Genomic DNA, 18,628 nt, shown 5'->3' on the forward strand with positions numbered 1-18,628 from the left:
TGGCAATCAAATAGAATGAGAAAACACCAGATGGCAAACTATATCCAATACTCTGATACGATTTTTTTTATTGCTTAGATGAGTGGACGTGCTCACGGCCCACCTGATATTAAATGGTTACCGGAGCCCATTGACACCTACGATATAAATGCCGCCACCCACCTCGAGACATGTATTCTTGGGTCTCCGTTTTTACAGTACAACGGCTGCCACGTCCTTCAAACCGAAACTCATTTCAGCTTAACGGCAGAAATAGGTAGGGTGGTGGTACCTACCCGTGGGGACTCACAAGATGTCCTACCAGTGAAAAAATAACCAGCAATTTCAGATAAATGCCAAACAAGTTAGATCTATCAGCATAAATCCTGCTGCATCTACGCTTAATAGGTAAAACGCTGGGCTATTCGTTTCGAGACGTGCAAACAACAACTAGGCCATGTTCAGTGTTCTAGTGCGAGTTTTCTACGTTGTCGATAGCGTAAAAGTTAACTCAAATTTGTATGGAGTTGGAACAACGCCCCTAGCGGCAAACGTAGGCAAACGTTCCAACTCCATACAAATGTGAATTAACTTTTACGCTATCGAGAACGTTGAAAAACTCGTGCTACTATCATCTGTGACACTAAATATATGTAAGAGCTGCTTACAAGTCTGTACCGTAGATAAGACAATTCCGGTTTCATATATTTTAAGTGTAAAATGGTGGCTTAATAATAAATGAAATAGATAAAATGAAACGTTGCTTCTAGATTTCTTCCCAAAAAACCGATGAAAATCTAAGTGAAACCATTAAAATAACACTATTATATTTCATGTAATTTCATTTTATTTTATTTTTTATTGCTTAGGTGTTTGGACGAGCTCACAGCCCACCTGGTGTTAAGTGATTACTGGAGCCCATAGACATCTACAACGTAAATGCGCCACACACCTTGAGATATAAGTTCTAAGGTCTCAGAATAGTTACAACGGCTGCCCCACCCTTCAAACCGAAACGCATTACTGCTTCACGGCAGAAATAAGCGGGGCGGTGGTACGTACCCGTGCGGACTCGCAAGAGGTCCTACCACCAGTAATTACGCAAATTATAATTTTGAATTCCATGCAAGTGTGTTTAAATTAATTTTCAATTATTTGTACCATTTCACTATCGTAACACAAACACGGCTCAGTCTAACAAAAAACTTAGTTCTATACACGGCTTTATTTGCTTGTCCAACTAGACTTTAAAAAAATACATCTGTCAATGCTGATGCTATGTCAAAAGTCAACAAAGAAACTTTTGTTTTGTTTCCAGTTTCCAAAGGACAGTCGACAGTCGATTTTGATCGTGTTTTTTTATAAATTAATATAAATTTGCTTAATAAAAATGGAAAACGATCTAGACAAAGTCGTAGAAGAAATCATGTCTATGCCTAAAGTCAATGGCTGTCTTATCGCGGACCCACAAGGACTATGCTTGGCATCAAAAGGCGCCGCGCACGTAGACTCTGCAGGGATAATCGTTGCCATATCAGAACAGGCCTGTAAAATACAACCGAACATGAAACCGCCCACAGTTTGCCTTGAAACTGATAATAAACAGTGCCTCATACAACGACATGGCACGATCACCGGAGCGATTTTTAAATTGAAAACATAGAAGGTACTTGTATATTTTATTTATTTATTGAAAATGTAATAATTGTTTATCATGATATGTATGAACGGCCTTGAACTTAAATGAACTCTTTGCTGTTACTTCACAACATAGTTTTCTATGGAACATGAAATTACTTGTAAGTTATGACATAAGTGAAATGTAATGACAATATTTTAATGTACAGGTAGCTAGCCCTACTATAACACGGTATTTTACAACACGATTCCACACTAACACGAAAAGATAAATTCCCCAAAACCTTATACTGAGATTTTTGTTATATAGAAAATTACATTACGCACTATGAACACACAAGTTATGGGAGTAACTGAACCTTTACTGCTTCATCAACATCATCATCAGCCCATAGTTGTCCACTGCTGGACATAGGCCTCTCCCAATCCACACTGAGGGTATTTTTTATTTTTATATAATATATTATATAATATATAAATATTATATAAATATAAAATTATATATATTATATAAAATAATATATTATATAAATATAAAATTATATATATTATATAAAATAATATATTATATAAAAACTTCTATTATTATTCTATTATTTTTTCTATTATTATTAATAATGATTATAATGCAAGTTCTTGAAAATAAATCCATTCATGAAAAGAATAATAAAAATGAAGTCACAAGATGGTGGGTGATAGCATTCACATACTCACATACATTATTCACACTCATACATTATTAGTAATTATTTAAGTTTCATTTACAGTTAAATAAAGTTTATTTGTTTTTCAGAAAAATAAAATTTAAAACAACATTGAAGTATTCTGGTAAGCAAGCTGTCCAGAAGATTGTGTATTATTCAGCCAAAAGTATGTTAACTTAACATCTCTCAGGAGGTTATGTCTAGTGATAGGAAATAAATTAAAATTATTGTTTACTTTTTAACTGACCCCCAAAATAACATAAATCAAATTTATACTTGTTTATGTAGATTTTAATTTCAAAATTTATCTAAAGTATTACCTACCAATCACAAAATGTAGAACCACATAAACATTATATAATACTGGTAAATTATTGTAATGCCTTACCACCATACTAAGCAGAAGTTTAACAATTATGATTAACATAATATTGTATTCCAAGTTTAAGTTTTTCAGCAAATACAAAAACCCTCTAGTTTCTTCATATAATAATAACTGTTTTTTTTAATTATTATTATGCTTGTTAATTAGCTTTGCCTGTATGCATCATTGAACATTATTTCAACCCACCTCGAAACATTATATAATTGAAATTTAGCACACTTATAAATGACCACCCAGAACAATAGAATAATATAATAAGAGTATCCCATTGGACCGACCAGGATCTTCAGGATTATTCTCAAATAATATATAACATAGTATGTTTTTCTTTGGTTTTTGAGTTGTAAACATCGTTTAAGTACTTTTACTGTTTAATCTTGCATTAATTATTTTTTGTTATAAGTTAAAAATTGCTTTAGTTAACTAAATAATTGTTTACATTTAAAAACTTTCTTTTTCTGCTCGCTAAAAAATAGTAAAAAGTAAAAAATATTTGTTAGATGTGGAAAGTTTGTTCTTATAGGATCATAATTTCGTTCTTATTTTAAAAGTTTTAATATAAAAATTAAGTTTAAGTAAGGAAAAGTATGGGGAGTGGTTCTACTGTAAGAAAATATTATTAATGATCATTTTGGTAGTTATCCAATTACAGCACAAGAGCGCGTTATGCGGCATAATGCTCAATGTTGAATGTTCCAACTACAGCAACGCTTCGCACAATCGAGCACTCTCAAAAGTACTGCTGATACTCGCAATCGATACCGACTCAGTGACAGAAAATTGACAAGTGTTTTTTCTTTAAGTTGGCATTGATCGAAATTTTGTTTATATGATCGTTAGTAATATTATATTATGTTGAAACAAATTGTAAGGCTTTCGTTTCGTCGTAGTTTCTTAGAAATGATCAATGTTAATTAAAACTGTGCTAACTTAGCGCACTCTGCTGATGCATTTGAAAACTAATTGACGTTCCAATTAAGCTTCAGCATAATTCGGCATTTTGCTTCACTGAGTCGCATTATGCTCTGTAATTGGAAAACTACCTATAACACTTATCATTTAGTTATGGACTATTTATTGTAAGATTTGGTGTTAGGCACCCTACACTTTATAAACTTAAATGTTCCACAGGACAAACAGTTACTTGAGTCGTCTATTATCAAAGGTGGCAATCTGTGCATTTGGACAAAAAAATGTTATTGATATGTCAATACAGATTGATTTGAATATAATCGTCTCCTTCAAAGAATACGGTTCAAAACCTGCATTAAATAAAGTATTAACTTAACCTGTTATTTATCTAAGATGTCGTTCAGAAGAGTTTTGTGACTGCCAATGGAATACAAAGTCAATAATTCGGTTTTCTGATTTACCAATAATTGTCCAAGTCACATTGCCGGCTTTGATAATAGTCTACTCACTTAGGCTGTGGATAGCTTTTAAAAGACTACAGAAACGAAACGATTCTTTTAATTAATGTTAAGCATCTCTTGTTATTTTATATATGATGTTTACAAAGATTATAATATATGGTTTATGTGAAATGTTATTATTTTCCTAGTACGAGGCAATGAAAACAAGAACATCAATATACACACATTTATTACAGATATGCAATACTAACAGTAACATTAACTTGACGAGAACAACCGCTTACGACTATGTATAGTTATTATAAAATATTTACTGGAATAATTTGCGTTTCAAATAAACACAAAACATTTACTCCACATTGATAATATACAAAAAAAAACTATGATGATTATAAGTAATTTATTTGATTAAATAAAATAAACAATATACAAAAAATATATGTTGATAAATGACTTAAAAAGAACCATAGAAACAGTTCATGTTTATGATAAATTCTTGAAAAGCTTACCAACCTAAGACCTCATCAAGGAATATGATAGATTAAATTCGACCAAAACTTGACTATTATTTATTTTTATGCAACAATACGAAATATTACCATCTCGGTTCGGATCCGAATATTAATATTTTAAATTGACATTTTCATCATTATCCTCATTAACGTCCTATATTAGTCCAGCGTGGGACATTCTTTTTTTTTTAAATTTTACCCTCATAAAGTGTGTTTTGTTTTAGACGAAAAGAGTGGTCCTGTGTAGAAATCTTATGTAATTACATTCCGATTACAAAATTGTAGAACATAAATTAAACTATGAAAAACAGTAGTAGATCATTATCACTACATTATGTACACAGAAAAAAAAAGAAAATCATGATCAATTAAATTTTCAGAATATAAGCAAAATTCAACAACACTAGATGACAATATTAGTTATGCATAACTAGTTACATAAGTTAAATTTCATATAATAATTTTTCATTTAAGGCAACGTGCATGCATAAAATCAGCTATTGTAACTATAACCATATTACCAATCTGGGTAAATGTTTAAGATTCTGCTTTGTTCGTAATTTTTAAGTCTTCATAATTCAGTTCCTCCAAGTCTAAAGCCATTTTTCTCTGAACAACTGATATGACGATCGGACTGCCAGCCAAATGAGCAGAGTTTATCTCTACTGCCTGGACACTCTGCAAAGATCGTTTCAGCCAAGTTCCAGCTGACTCTAAAATGAACTCTTGGTGATTCTTGAATGCTATGACGTTTCCTTATTTAAACGAAAGAGAGTCCTCAATGGTAAGCGACTTCGCTCTACATCTGATAGAGCTTATGAAGAACCACACTGAGAAACCACCAACACGCCTAACCGTTGACCACCCTAGACAAGATCTGCGAGCCGTGAGAAGCCACTGACCACTCCATCACACGTTACGTACATAGGCTCTATTCCATTGTCTATTTACGGTCAGTTTTAAAGGATCCGACCATTTTGTATTATGTATCATAAAATTTGGATCAGTCCAAAAGTCCAAAGAAGCCACAGGTACCCAGATTGTATTGGTCGGTTATGAGCAATACCGTTTTACTAAAATTACGAATATCTAAGACTAGTCGCCTTTCACTCGATAATACTTGGAAGCGTTTTATTTATGAACGTAGCTATTCATTTACTTACAGTAAAGGATACCATCTGTTCCCGTGCTAACGGAATCTGAGACCGTGTTTTGTAATGACTGCCAACGCGACCAAAGTTCCTCATATAACAAGCAATTTCCGAGAGCCCTGAGACTTGATAAAACTAAACATGCTCGCTCATATTGATGTCAACTTGCATAACAAATACATTTAAATTTGAAGGCGCGAGTTGAGCTTTATATGATGCAGTTGTGGTCCATCTGACACCATGGTACCTAACTAGTCAATGTGGCTCGTGGACATAGACGAAGCCATGGACAGTAAATTCGCGGCCTAAACGCTGAGAACTGTTCCAATTTTGTTTGGCGTAACAAGTCATGGCGCTTATGAAAAATCGTGGGAGATCGAGCGGTGCGTGACGACGTGCTCTCTGAAAACGAACTACAGATGAACGCAACGGTAAACGAAACAATAATAACCGATATCGTGTTCCCGGAATCTTCAAACGGTTATTGAGATCAACATTATCAATCGGTCTTCTGTACACAGACAAATGTAAGCAGGCAAGGGAAGTAGGAATAAATCGTGAAAATTGTGCTGTTTGCTCGTGTGTGCTGTTTGTGCAAGAACTGTAAATGGTAATGTAAACTCAACGAGCAAAACAGCCATAACACCGACAGTAAAAACAACGCTCAGCAAATTTAATTTCATATGTGAACTGCGTCGTGATGTTTTCAACTATGGAAGCATCTAGAAAACTGCTCGGTTCGATAACGTAAGGACTTTTTGGAGAAAACGCGGGGAGCGACGTTGTGGGAATTGTTTAATTTTGTAATTTAGTGTTTCTTTAGATTTAAACGTGTGATAGCTGTGGTTTATTAACTGTTTAGCATCTGTGAAAGTGCATGAATATCGGAAAAATGAAACAAAGCCGCCGAACGTGGCTTCTCGTGTTCTTCCAAAAAGTTCACTCAAAAAGTCTTCATAAATAACCACCATTTTACTGAGAATTTATCAAATACGATCGCATCTCGTTTCATTTCAAATCATCCTAATTTATTTAAGTTTCAAATTTATCAATCTTCATCTCATTTCGGTCCATATTATTTATCATCTTGCATTTAACAGAATATGCATGTAATTAATAATTGAAGTTTTTTTTAATTCTACACTGGCAACAACAGCGTCTTAATAAGCTAATTGCCATACTTAAAAAAAGGGAAGAAGAGATAAAATATTTATGGGTTCGTATCCCGTCGTGTACTGTGCACAATGGCATTATGTGTTTGTCACCCTTGTGATTTAGGACGTTCATAAAAATAAGCCTTAATATCAACAAATCAAGGAAAAATAATAATTGGAATGTTGTAATTAAACGCAGGCGACGCAAAACGTACATACGTGATAGCGTCATACTTCATACCTCCTTCAATCGAGCCTGTGTTTCATAGTTACAATTTATGGAATATTCTAGATCACTCCTAAACAAAAAACTCTAGAAGATCAGATAGATTTATCCAAAGTCTTTAGCCTATTTATTTTAAACAAGAAACGTTATATTGACATTACTGTATTAACATCATAAATATTGTAATAATATTTAGTAGTAGTACATGATTTTTTCTTGAAATATACATATTTTACATCACTAAATCAATGAACATTGGACTATCTATTTTATGTTACTATTCTTTGAAAAACTTTTCAATTTCACAAATCGTGCAACAAAGACAACTATGTACTTCATATCAACAATTAAAGAATATAAAAAAATAATTCAATCGTTCTCCCGTAATATTTCATCTAAACTTTATATTTGACTGATAACTAATTTACTTTACAAATTTGCTATTAAATTTATCTAATAAATAAATGTAGGAATAGACAGCATTACTACATACTTGTCTGATTAATAAATTTATTGTTGTTTGCATCAATGAATTTTTTTTTTATTTATTTACGGCCAATGGTTACAAGACCTTATAGCCTTTGCATCAATGAATAGGTATAGTGTTACCACATCACAAAATTTCGCTAGACGAAACCTATTCAACCTCTGTACTTCTGTAATATCTACAACGCGACTTTACAATTACGAACAAACCTACAAGTACTACTTAACAAGTGAACATGCATTATACTATTCATATACCTACACATCTGATTTATCTTTTCAACGACAGCGTCTGGATATGCGCGTAAATACATTTATAAATGAAGAAAAAAATTACAGCCCTTTTTTTACATAAATTAATAATATTAGGCTGCCAATAAAACATTTTGATTGAAATGATTTCATATTGTTTTTTACTTGATGTTCTAAAAACAAAGTTGCCATATCGGTTTACACAGCTAAACATATATTTTCCTTTGATTTTTTAGACATCCTGGAAATCATGGTTATGGTAACCTTGAGACATGCTGAAAGACGGCGACAATATCCTTTGAAACAAAGCATACAGCAGCAGCAGAAATATGAAGGTCGATAATATAATTTGACCGACAATTCACTATTTTTTAACATTGGAATCGTAAAAGTTTCTAGAGTTTAAAAATATATTTGTATTACCTAAAATAAGTTATTATGAGTCTCGTCGAAATTGAAAGCAACTTACAAAATAAATCTTAATAAATAACATAGGTAGTAACGTCTTTTAAACAATTCAGTACGAAACAATTTGGAAAAAAAACATTAATTTATACGCTCCTGGCAACCCTATGCAGAACACCTGGAAATTTAACGATTCGCTCGTGTTAACTTTAATAACTTTCCCCATTGTGTTTTGGAACACTTTGAGCACATAAAAAGTTTACCTAATTAAGATCATGTCATTTTACAACGTACAGCCTCAATTGGTATTAATATTAAAAAGACCTTACTATAAGTAACGATAAAGAAAATTGATAAATAACCTAAAAACTATAAAATATACTAACTACAAAAATTGTATATGATTAACAAAAACATTTGAAGCAACTACCAGGCAAACATAACTTCAAGAGAAGTTTTAAAAAAAAATACACGTCTGAATTCGGAATTCGAACGTCGCCCTTCAAAAAGTACCAGGGAACTCGACTATTGAGGAAGTAAATGATGTTCTGAAAAATGAAAAGTCTCACGTCCGAGTACTAGGAGCGCATAACTTTGCGGAAGGTGAGCGGTCACTTGGTGACAGGCGTGCCGGTGAAGCTGACGGGCTGCTCGTTGGTAACGAGGGTCGCACGGGGCGCGGTCGTTGGCCCCACGCCCGCCTCCAGATTGGCCGCCGACGACCGCATGTCTTCTATTGACGCTCTGTTACAGAAATAAATAAATAAAACATTATAATACCTATTGAAGTTACCAGGTGTGGGAGGCAAAATAACATGCTTAAACAAAAGCCCTACTTAAAACAAAATCTAAATATAACAAATAAATGACTGTACAAACATGCAAAAAAATATGTAAAAACGTAAGCAAATGGTGCATCGTATGCTGTACAGTGCGTGTTAAGCGTCTTCGAAATCGTGACTCGCACGCTTTCCCCAAATCGATTGCAAGTAGTGAAGATGGCGTTTGCAGCGTACCAACTATGGCGGGTTCAAATTCAGATAACGCGATCCTCACTTACAACAAACGCGTACCTACAACTATCTAGCTACTCCTGAGTGCTTAGTTCGAGTTTTTTAACGCTCTCGATAGCGTAAAAGTTAACTCAAAGTATGCAGTTGGAACAACGCCCCTAGCGGCAAACGTAAGAAAACGCTCCAACTCCATACAAACTTAAGTTAACTTTAACGCTATTGAGAATGTTAAAAAACTCGCACTAAGCAAACTGCAGTGAAGCAATCGCGTAGGCAAAGACATTGCAATACATTGCAATTGACACTTCAGACATAATATCTTATAATTTGTAGAAAAAACAGATTATAAATGAGTATTAAGATTATTACGATAGTTATTGGTCTGTATATCTGTATAACTCAAATACTATTTTTGGTTACTATAAAATAGAGTTTACTGTTTTGATAACATCAATCACATAAACAACAGTTATTCTGTTCACCCTAAGTGTTGCCATATAGATGGTTACCAAGTTGATGTTAAAAACAATTTGCCAAGTCATGAATTCACTTCAAGTTTATTACTCTGTGATTTTCGCGAAACTAAAAACAGTGTCTCTAAATAGTTGTCTCAAAATTATGTATTGAGTTATTATATTGGCAAAACGAGCGAGCGAGCCACGAGTCGTGATGGCGTGTGATTATGTTTGCCTGTTTAGTTGGGGCGCCAGACGTCCGGGTCCTCCATGAGGGTGAGGGTGTGGTCGTGGGCGGGTGGCTGCGCGGGGGAGCCGGCGCCCGCCATGGCCGCCATGTCGTCACGGGAGCCCCTACCCGCCCAGTCCGCGTTACACACACCCCTCACACGGACGGGCTGTACTACCGTCACTACTACACTAGGGACTAGTTTAATTCCAATTTCCATTCGACCCGTTAAGAGAAAATGAAAAAATTTCAACACATTGAACTTGTCCTGTACAATTAAAACTACATTGGTGATTAGTCTCGTGCTTATTATGTTTTATATTTATATTATGTCTTGTTATTTAAGACAATTCAAACACTTTTCAGTTGCAGATGGTATTTCTCATCGACATAAAACGAATATTGTGCCCATTCATTTAAAAAAAAAAGACTATTATTACGTGCCTTTGCATACAGAAAGAGTATCTTGGATTATTGCCGTTTTTGACTTGGGCTTTCATCTTTACAATAAAAAGCAAAGGTTATATAAAAGCCGAGTATCATAACCTAATTGTCAGAACAACATTGACATGTCAATGATCACGTCTTGAAGTCTGTCCATGACCACGAAAACCGTAAATTGAAACGATGCAAATTCATAGCAATAAGTCGTAAATAGTTTTAATTATGGCTACGACTCACGAGAACCGAAATATGATTATCTATTAGACAGATTTACCTACAGTAGAAATTTATTTTTTATATGGCAATTTCTGTTTCGTTTTTTTGAACGGAAATATCAATTTATTTATTTACAGATACAATTCCTAGCTTAGATTTCTAATCCGATACGCGGTAGTACAGCTCCGCGTGTTTGTTAGTTAGCAAGTCGACTTCAAACACACAAAATAAATATTAAGCTATATCGATTAATGATCACACCAAATGTTATCATTCCATAAGGCAAAATTGCTTCTGAATCTTTAACGGAAACAAGAATTCTCGTTAACGATATATATTAAGGAAAGTTAAATATCTTAATTTTTTTGTCCTCCAACTTATCCCACTAGGTGCGGTTGGCACAGCGAATTTTTCTATTCCATTATTTTCTATCAGCCGTCATCTCAACACTCACTCCTCTCTCTTTCTTATATCGTCATTCACACACTCCATCGACGTCTTCTTCGGTCGACCCCTTCCCCCTCTGCACTACCATTTCCATACATCTCCTAGTCACATGCATGCATGCAACAATAACATAACAATATTTAAAGAAAGTTAAATATGTTATTGTTAAAATACCGGCTCTGGATGTTTGGGTGCCATTATCAAGGTGGGTCGGGATTGGATATTGGCGATCACAAGCATACTTTTAATTTACGTTATTAATAGCTTCTTCGTTTTAATATCAACTAGCCTTTACCGGCAGCTTTGTTAGCGTCAGTGCAGAAAAAAATATCTTTCAAGAATACTTTTTTTCTCTCTACCCTTAACAACAACACTCCGAACATAATCAGTGGAAGACGTGAAAACATAACAAATAAACTCACATACGAATTCTATTTATAGGCATAGACAAACAGCTTAATACAATTTTCTTCTGTTTGTCAATCGATTTGCTTTTTTTGCAACCTTATTTTCGATATAGATGATAGATCATTCAAATAACATAACAGTCGAGCGAATTTCTACTATGAATCATATATGATTTTATTTTCAAGATGTTAGTAACAAAACAAAAGGGTAAACGTAATATCTAAATTTCGAACAATCAGGGGTCATTGTGAGTAAAATGTACCTACCCCTTGAGTTTAACAATAAAGATTTTTATATAATATACCATCATTCAAACTTTGTTATTTTCATTCACTATCATTGTGCTTATCAATAACATTTTACTCAATAGAATAAGTGCATAATTCGAATCCTATTGCACAGCAATTTTGCCTTATGAAACAAACAGTTTCTCATCGGCGAAACACACGCAATCATACATCATACATAATAGAAGTACATTCGTTAATCCCATCACCGCCAAAAAAAGCTGTCAAACTTGACATCTGTCAATGAGACATTTGTCAATAAGAAAAACACGTAGGTATTTAAAGACATTTAAAGGCACATTCACAACATAGCGCACTCGGGGTCTTCGGTTATTATGTGTATTCGGTCTTTACATTCCCCGGTTTGCCCACAAGTTCTGGAGCAGTGTGCTTAGTGCGGGTTTAAAGTTAACTCAAATTTGTATGGAGTTCCACCCAACCACCCATTTAAGCAATAAAAAAAAAGTTGGAACAACGCCTCTAGCGGCAAACGAAGGGAAGCTGTTCCAACTCCATACAAATTTGAGTTAACTTTAAACCCGCACTAAGCACATTGGGGGGAAGATTATTCACGACCAATTGCAACAAACATGCGCTTATATTTTTAACTTTTACTATCTTAACACCTTAACTTGTTCTGTTTTACATAAACTTATAATTATTGTTTAGGTATCACGTTTCATACTTGGCAGATTATGTATATATAATAAACATACAGTAAATACTGGGGTACTTAATCTGATTGATTTAACGTAATGTAGTAGTAGGAATACAAAGAGTCGCTACTAGTTAATTGATAAAGGTTGAACTAATTAGATTTATTAATTACTTTAACATTAAAATTTAAGATATAAACCTCGAGTATCAAGATCGGTTGCGACATACACATTGTAATGTCTGTTGGTTCCCGTAACTACTTAACAACAGCGGAGCCATAAGCTCGTTCACCCTTCTACACAATAAAAACAAAACTTAACGTCCGCAGAGGTATGTACCACCACCCTGCCTTTTTCTGCCGTGAAGCAGTAATGCGTTTCAGTTTGAAGGGTGGGGCAGCCGTTGCAGTGTTAAAACTGAAACCTTAGTACTCATATCTCGAGGTGGGTGACGGAGGTTACGTTGTATATGTCTATGGGCTCTGATAACCACTTAACATCAGATGGAACGTAGCTCGTTTACACACCTAATAAATCAAAAATAAAAAATATATATATATAGTTTACCTATGTACGTATGTGTTTTTATGTAACCGCGTAACACACTATATACTAAATTGAACCTTACATATTTCAAACGATGAGTTAACAATTTTAATATCAATAAAACACAAGGAAACTGACTTTTTGCCGAGCGCCATCATTCCGTATATGATCCCGGTGGCGAATATCAGTCCGCTACCCAACCACGTACTGAAACTGAAGAAGCAAAGGAAAAACGGAGGCACGGCCAGTCTGTAACAAAAGCAAAGCATTTAATAATCACACACAATAACCGGAAATCCTAACTAGTGTTAGAGATAACCTATAACCACACTTAGCCCGTGAAACTCCTACTTCGAGACGCGAACTCGATGTATGTGTGCCCATCTTTAAACTATATACGTGAAGCAAAAACTTTGTACCCGTTTTTACGAAAATTGCGTGGACGGAGAAGTATGAAATTTCCCACACTTATAGAGAATATAGAGGAGTGCACAATGTTAATATTTTTTTAAATTATGCATACAAAATACGCATTAAATCAATAAAAAAAACATTACACACATTACCATGTATTTGACGCACACACGCATGCATACTATTTATTTATTGTCAAACTTTTGTTCTTGACGTCTGTGGTCAAATTGAAAATAGATTAATTATTGTTTGTCTTTATTAATATTTTTCTATAGTGTAGGCGTAGAATAGTCTTTGAAAATAGAATCATAATAGTGTACAAACTTATAATTTCAATTAATTATAGTCGAGTTTCGACTACCAGGGGGCCTAGTAGTAGTCACAACTAGTTCAAACCAAATTGTGTGTCCTAGATTTCGTTGTACCCAAATATGTATCACCTCTGTGTCATATCTGTATGTCAACGTTTGGAATGTAACAAACACCAAGTGTTAGCACAAGATTATTTTAATTCAACAGAGTAAGCCACGTGCGGATTTATTCAGCCGGTATGGAAACCGTAGCCGAAACCAAAGACAGAACCTGTGAAGCCAATGCTCTTCTTCCACCAACGTACCCTACTGTCACACCATAGTTTTGACCTACATAACACACATCCGATAACTCATCCGACTTCCTGAATTCGGAGGCATGGTTATTTCAATGGAATTGAATCTTTGATCTCGTCTCTATAGCTAGATGGTAACACGGAGTTGTTTTTTGGCCTACGGTAACCGCCAAATTGGTGGATCGCAACCCCAAGAAAATCTTAACGCCATGTCCATTGATAACACCAGAATCAAATACAACCAAGGTGTGTGGCGCATTTACGTTGTAGATGTCTATAGGCTCCAGTAACCACTTAACACCAGGTGGGCTGTGAGCTCGTCCACATATCTAAGCAATAAAAATAAAAAAAACATACCCAAGATACATAGCGGCCTTGTTCCAATAAGGTCTGGTCTCCATTTTCTGGCTCAAGGTCCCCACGTAGTCGATGAAGAAACAGCAGCAGGGAGCCTCGCATACTATGACAATGAAACCAGCAAGCATCTGCCATATGCCCGCGATCAGGCACGGCACGTCCAAGGTTAGAATGCCCAAGCAGTTGAAGAGACCAAAGAAGATGGCGACTGGAAATATTAAAAGACTGTTCAATAAAAATGAATTAACAGTTTATCCATCCTTTCGGTTTTCCACAGTGCTGTTACACGGTAGACGGTCCGAATGTTGTTTGTAACTTGATCCACGCCAATTGCATCGCTTTCGAACGCACAGGTCTAAAAATTCTAACGAAGGCAAAATGTCTCCAATTCGTTCCTTGTTCATGACTAACTTTTCACATACATACTGTTACGCGCTGGGGTTCGGGATAAATAAAATTCTACCGAATTACAAGGTAACACTGTATTCAATACTTAGAACACTTAAAACACTGAACATACACTTTAAAACTCTCAATTCGCTTCTTCCGCTTCGCTACAGGTGATCCGTTCGCTGTTTCGCTTCGAATAGTTCCGATTACTAACTGACTGCGTGCCATCTCTGCAACGCTTTTATAGTCGAGACGAAATCCCTAAAATCGTCGAGAATATTCCACACATTTTGGGCATTGTGTTTCCGCTATCTGACAATAGATGGAGTTGCACTTCTCGAGCGCTCTAGATGCTACTATATCCTTCGATATTCGTTCGACTATTCGGCGATAGATGGCGTTACTCTTACCGGCCTAACAATACTATTATTTTATTCGACAGTCTTCCTTTGACTATCGATGTTTGAAAATTTTCGTCAAACCGTCATCACTAATTAGTGATGACGGTTTTAGGCGTCCAGAGTGGAAGTCATCTTCGCGAGACTCTCACCCTTGCTGATATAATCGCAGCCGATCTTTGGCCCGTGCCTAAAATTTATGCAGGTTCCCAATATACTGCAGAAATTACGTCTACAAATTTATCTGGCTGTTTTCCCAGAGAATTTTACGTAAGCGCAATGCTATGGTGGCATCAAATGTAGCGACGACTCAGTCATTTTGATACAAACAGTTCAATACCTCTGAGAATAATGATTCAAACTACACAAAACTCTCCTTAAATATTTATTAGATATCGATGAACTCGTGACAGGTAAAGAGAGTTAATTAATGCGACTGCAATTACCTTAGGCTCTGAACTCTTCAGGCCTTCCTCGTATGGTATGTAAGGTTCTTTTGTAAATGTCACTAGCGCGATTCAGGACTCTGCTGTATTTCTTCTATTCTATGGTAGTTAAGAAACAAGTTGTTCCAAAGCACAAAGCTGACATCCTCCACCCATCTATATTATTTTATCGGTAAAATGTCAGTACCTAATTCATTCATATTCATACATAGTTGGCGCTATGGATTATTACATTTCTATTCCAAAACGATTACAGCCGACGACTTAATATGAGTTTGGTTTTAGTACACATATTAAACCGTTCATCATTCATGTAGTAGATTAATTCCCAAAACAGCTACTCTTGAGTTCTTAGGTCTCCTTTGGAGGCGCTCGGGTAGCTGTTAGCAAATCCCACCCCTCCTGGCTGAGTCCTTGCTCGCCCACCTGTCCTGATAAAACTGGAAAGGCCTACGCGCCATCAGTAATTTCTCAATCATAATTTAAAAAAACAGAGATGACAGTCAACCTAGTTTTAAATGTTACTGAAACCTAGAGACATCACATTATACCTCCGCCTCCCAATCTGATACGAGAGGTCGAAGTCTTCATTGAGTTGTACAGCTGCCCTACCCTTTCAACTAGAACTCATGAGACCTTCATAACACCACTTAAACTATTGTAATGCTTACCCGAACAGCCTTACAATTCACCCTACCACCTGTAATTATGCAAATCAAAATGTTTACAATTTAAAATACAGAGGTAAGTATTTTTAAATTTAAGATATTATATATATTTTTACTGCCTATCACATGACTGTGACAACCTAGAAACTAAGTAAAACTTCTTTCATCAACAAAAACATCAACCTTGGCTTGCAACAATCAATAATTGAAAAAAAGGTATAAGTAATCTATGGTAAGAATCTATAAAAAATCATAGATTACAAGGACTTTTTAAATCAATTAAAAACATTAAAATTTAATGGGAAGTCATGTAAATCTTAATTTTATCAATGCTTATCATGTATGTGTATGTACTTGATACTAATGTAAATAAAAGTGTGAATATGATGTTTGCCAATTAAACATTTACAAAACATTGAACTCAATAAAATTAGGATATGGAATGGAATTATTTACACTTCTTTTCTCCCCAGCTTCCTACTCTATCTTTACAATTATTATTTTTAATTATGTTGCATGGCAATGATAATAGTTGTGTATGATAGGGATAGCAAATTTAAATTAACATATTAATATTAGCAGACCAACTAACAGCATTATATCCTAAAATGATATTTCAATATTTCGACGATTTCTATTGCCATTCATGCCTTCTATTGCCATGACATTGTAAACATTGCATATAAATCTGAATGATATTATAGATGTTTTGTTGTTGATCTAAATTTTCAATTGATTCGCTGTTACGGAAATTCTTGAAAGCTTCCTGGTACTTTGGATATTTTTTTAATGTTTTATATGGTTTTAATTTTCCTTTCCTGAAGAATGCACGATAAATCCCAGAAATGACAGCTGATGTGCAGTAAAAGATCACAATAGACTAAGCACTCTATCTGACTCACACCCGCATGAACAGTTGCTACCTCGCGCTCGCACAGCGGGCTCTCAATGTGTCCGGCAAGATGTAAGAACCATTAAAACTGTCTGGCTATTGGGGTAACATATTTTTATAAGTCCCTAAGTAACATATATAAAATTCAGTTTTATAGTATAACGAAAGTATAATTAAAATTTATTAAAGTTTAGGGGTGTCCGGCAGGGGGTAGCAACTATAAAAAGTGTCCGGCAATAGATATCGTGATTTCTAAAGATATTCTGGAGTAATTAATAAAAAAAAATAACTTTATACTTTAACGAATTTAAGGTACTATTTTATATACCTTAACTGCCTGTTACCTGCCCAAGTAACCACAATCGGAACTCTATAGTCGGGGGTCGTTCTTACCTGTGCTGGAGACATACACAGAGAAACTTTCAGCTTTTATAAAATAACGAAGGTCTGGCTGTCGCGGGCTCTTTCTCTATATGGTCACATAATGTGTCACAAAAGATTTTTACAGAATTTACTTGTTTTAGTATTTATTTTGAGGTTTAATGTAATTAGAGATTTTATTACAAATTATATCAATTCAGAGTATCATCAATAAACTTTTATTATTCATTATATGAATCATTACTTTTTTTTTCAATAATCTAATTTCATCCAAGCATAATTTCAATTCATTTATCAAATTATAAGGAAAAAAATAAAATTTGAAGCAAGGAAAACAGTATGATTTGAAAAACTGATCTATTATACTCAATTAAGAAATGGTATGTGAAAGTGTCGTAATTAAAAGTGTACTTGGTATTTGAGTTGGATTCTTCCCTTATTATTATTGGTTGATTATTAGATAAAAAAATATACATATCTAAAATGTAGTGGACATAACATAATTCCATTCCAGTGTCTTTGTTAATTTTAATCTAAGCCTTGAGTTTAGTCATTTCGAATATTTCACTGTGGTACTATTTAAACTTGATCATAGTGATAAATAAGAATACTAACTGAAGCTGCCAACTGTTCCAAGACCCCGTCCAGCATATCGCATCCAAGTAGGAACGTCATCTTTCTGGGCATTGTCACCCCCCGGACGCGACATGAGCATCGATATCTTGTCCGTTAACGACTACAACATAAAAACAAATCATAAGTTTACCTTTTGAAGATTTGTATAATAAATTTTTAATTTATTTACGAATAAATATCCTCACCATTTTTGTGAAAATCAATTCAACCTGCCAGTACCGCCTGCGCTGTCAACGAAACTGTTATCTCACACTCTGACACTGACAGCATAGACTAATGCTGACAGTGACACAATGGAAGTGAATTATAAGCTCAAATAAACGTTTGCATGTCCATTAGAGTGAGAAAATGAATTATAGCCGGTTAGATGTGGCTTCTCGAGTTCTTTCAAAAATCTATTAAAATTTCAGTGAGTCGCCATCCTTTTAATGCTACATTAATTCATTTTATCTCATTTGGTTGCACTCCATTGG

General features: G+C 34.7%; 2 protein-coding genes across 3 annotated transcripts; one reads left to right on the forward strand and one right to left on the reverse strand.

The window, feature by feature from the left end:
- Window positions 1–1,282: 1,282 nt before the first annotated feature.
- On the forward strand, window positions 1,283–4,250 carry Lamtor5 (Late endosomal/lysosomal adaptor, MAPK and MTOR activator 5). Its single transcript, XM_089740168.1, has 2 exons — window positions 1,283–1,645; window positions 2,411–4,250. The coding sequence occupies exon 1, from the start codon at window positions 1,370–1,372 to the stop codon at window positions 1,640–1,642; it is 273 nt and encodes a 90-aa protein (XP_089596294.1). The 5' UTR covers window positions 1,283–1,369; the 3' UTR covers window positions 1,643–1,645; window positions 2,411–4,250.
- Window positions 4,251–4,291: 41 nt separating this feature from the next.
- fwe (calcium channel flower) lies at window positions 4,292–18,482 on the reverse strand. 2 transcript variants are annotated; one of them, XM_089740167.1, is made up of 6 exons: window positions 18,341–18,482; window positions 18,135–18,255; window positions 14,345–14,552; window positions 13,105–13,215; window positions 9,969–10,087; window positions 4,292–9,009 (listed from the first exon to the last, which is right to left on the reverse strand). In XM_089740167.1, the coding sequence occupies exons 1-5, from the start codon at window positions 18,341–18,343 to the stop codon at window positions 9,973–9,975; spliced, it is 558 nt and encodes a 185-aa protein (XP_089596293.1). In that variant the 5' UTR covers window positions 18,344–18,482; the 3' UTR covers window positions 4,292–9,009; window positions 9,969–9,972. The 2 variants fall into 2 exon arrangements, with proteins under 2 accessions (XP_089596293.1, XP_089596292.1); XM_089740166.1 differs by lacking the exon at window positions 9,969–10,087.
- Window positions 18,483–18,628: the final 146 nt, after the last annotated feature.

Source organism: Bombyx mandarina, chromosome 04, assembly GCF_030267445.1.
Source record: "Bombyx mandarina strain Sakado chromosome 04, ASM3026744v2".
Lineage (NCBI taxonomy): Eukaryota > Metazoa > Arthropoda > Insecta > Lepidoptera > Bombycidae > Bombyx > Bombyx mandarina.

Excerpts from the sequence above, each read along its gene's own strand:
- fwe (XM_089740166.1), bottom strand. Across the intron at positions 14,553-18,134 it reads TGGAACAGTTGGCAGCTTCA|TCGCCATCTTCTTTGGTCTC; the intron begins GTTAGTATTCTT and ends TAATATTTCCAG. Across the intron at positions 9,010-13,104 it reads ATGATGGCGCTCGGCAAAAA|AGCGTCAATAGAAGACATGC; the intron begins GTCAGTTTCCTT and ends TTTCTGTAACAG.
- Lamtor5 (XM_089740168.1), top strand. The coding sequence starts at position 1,370 with ATGGAAAACGATCTAGACAAAGTCGTAGAAGAAATCATGTCTATGCCT.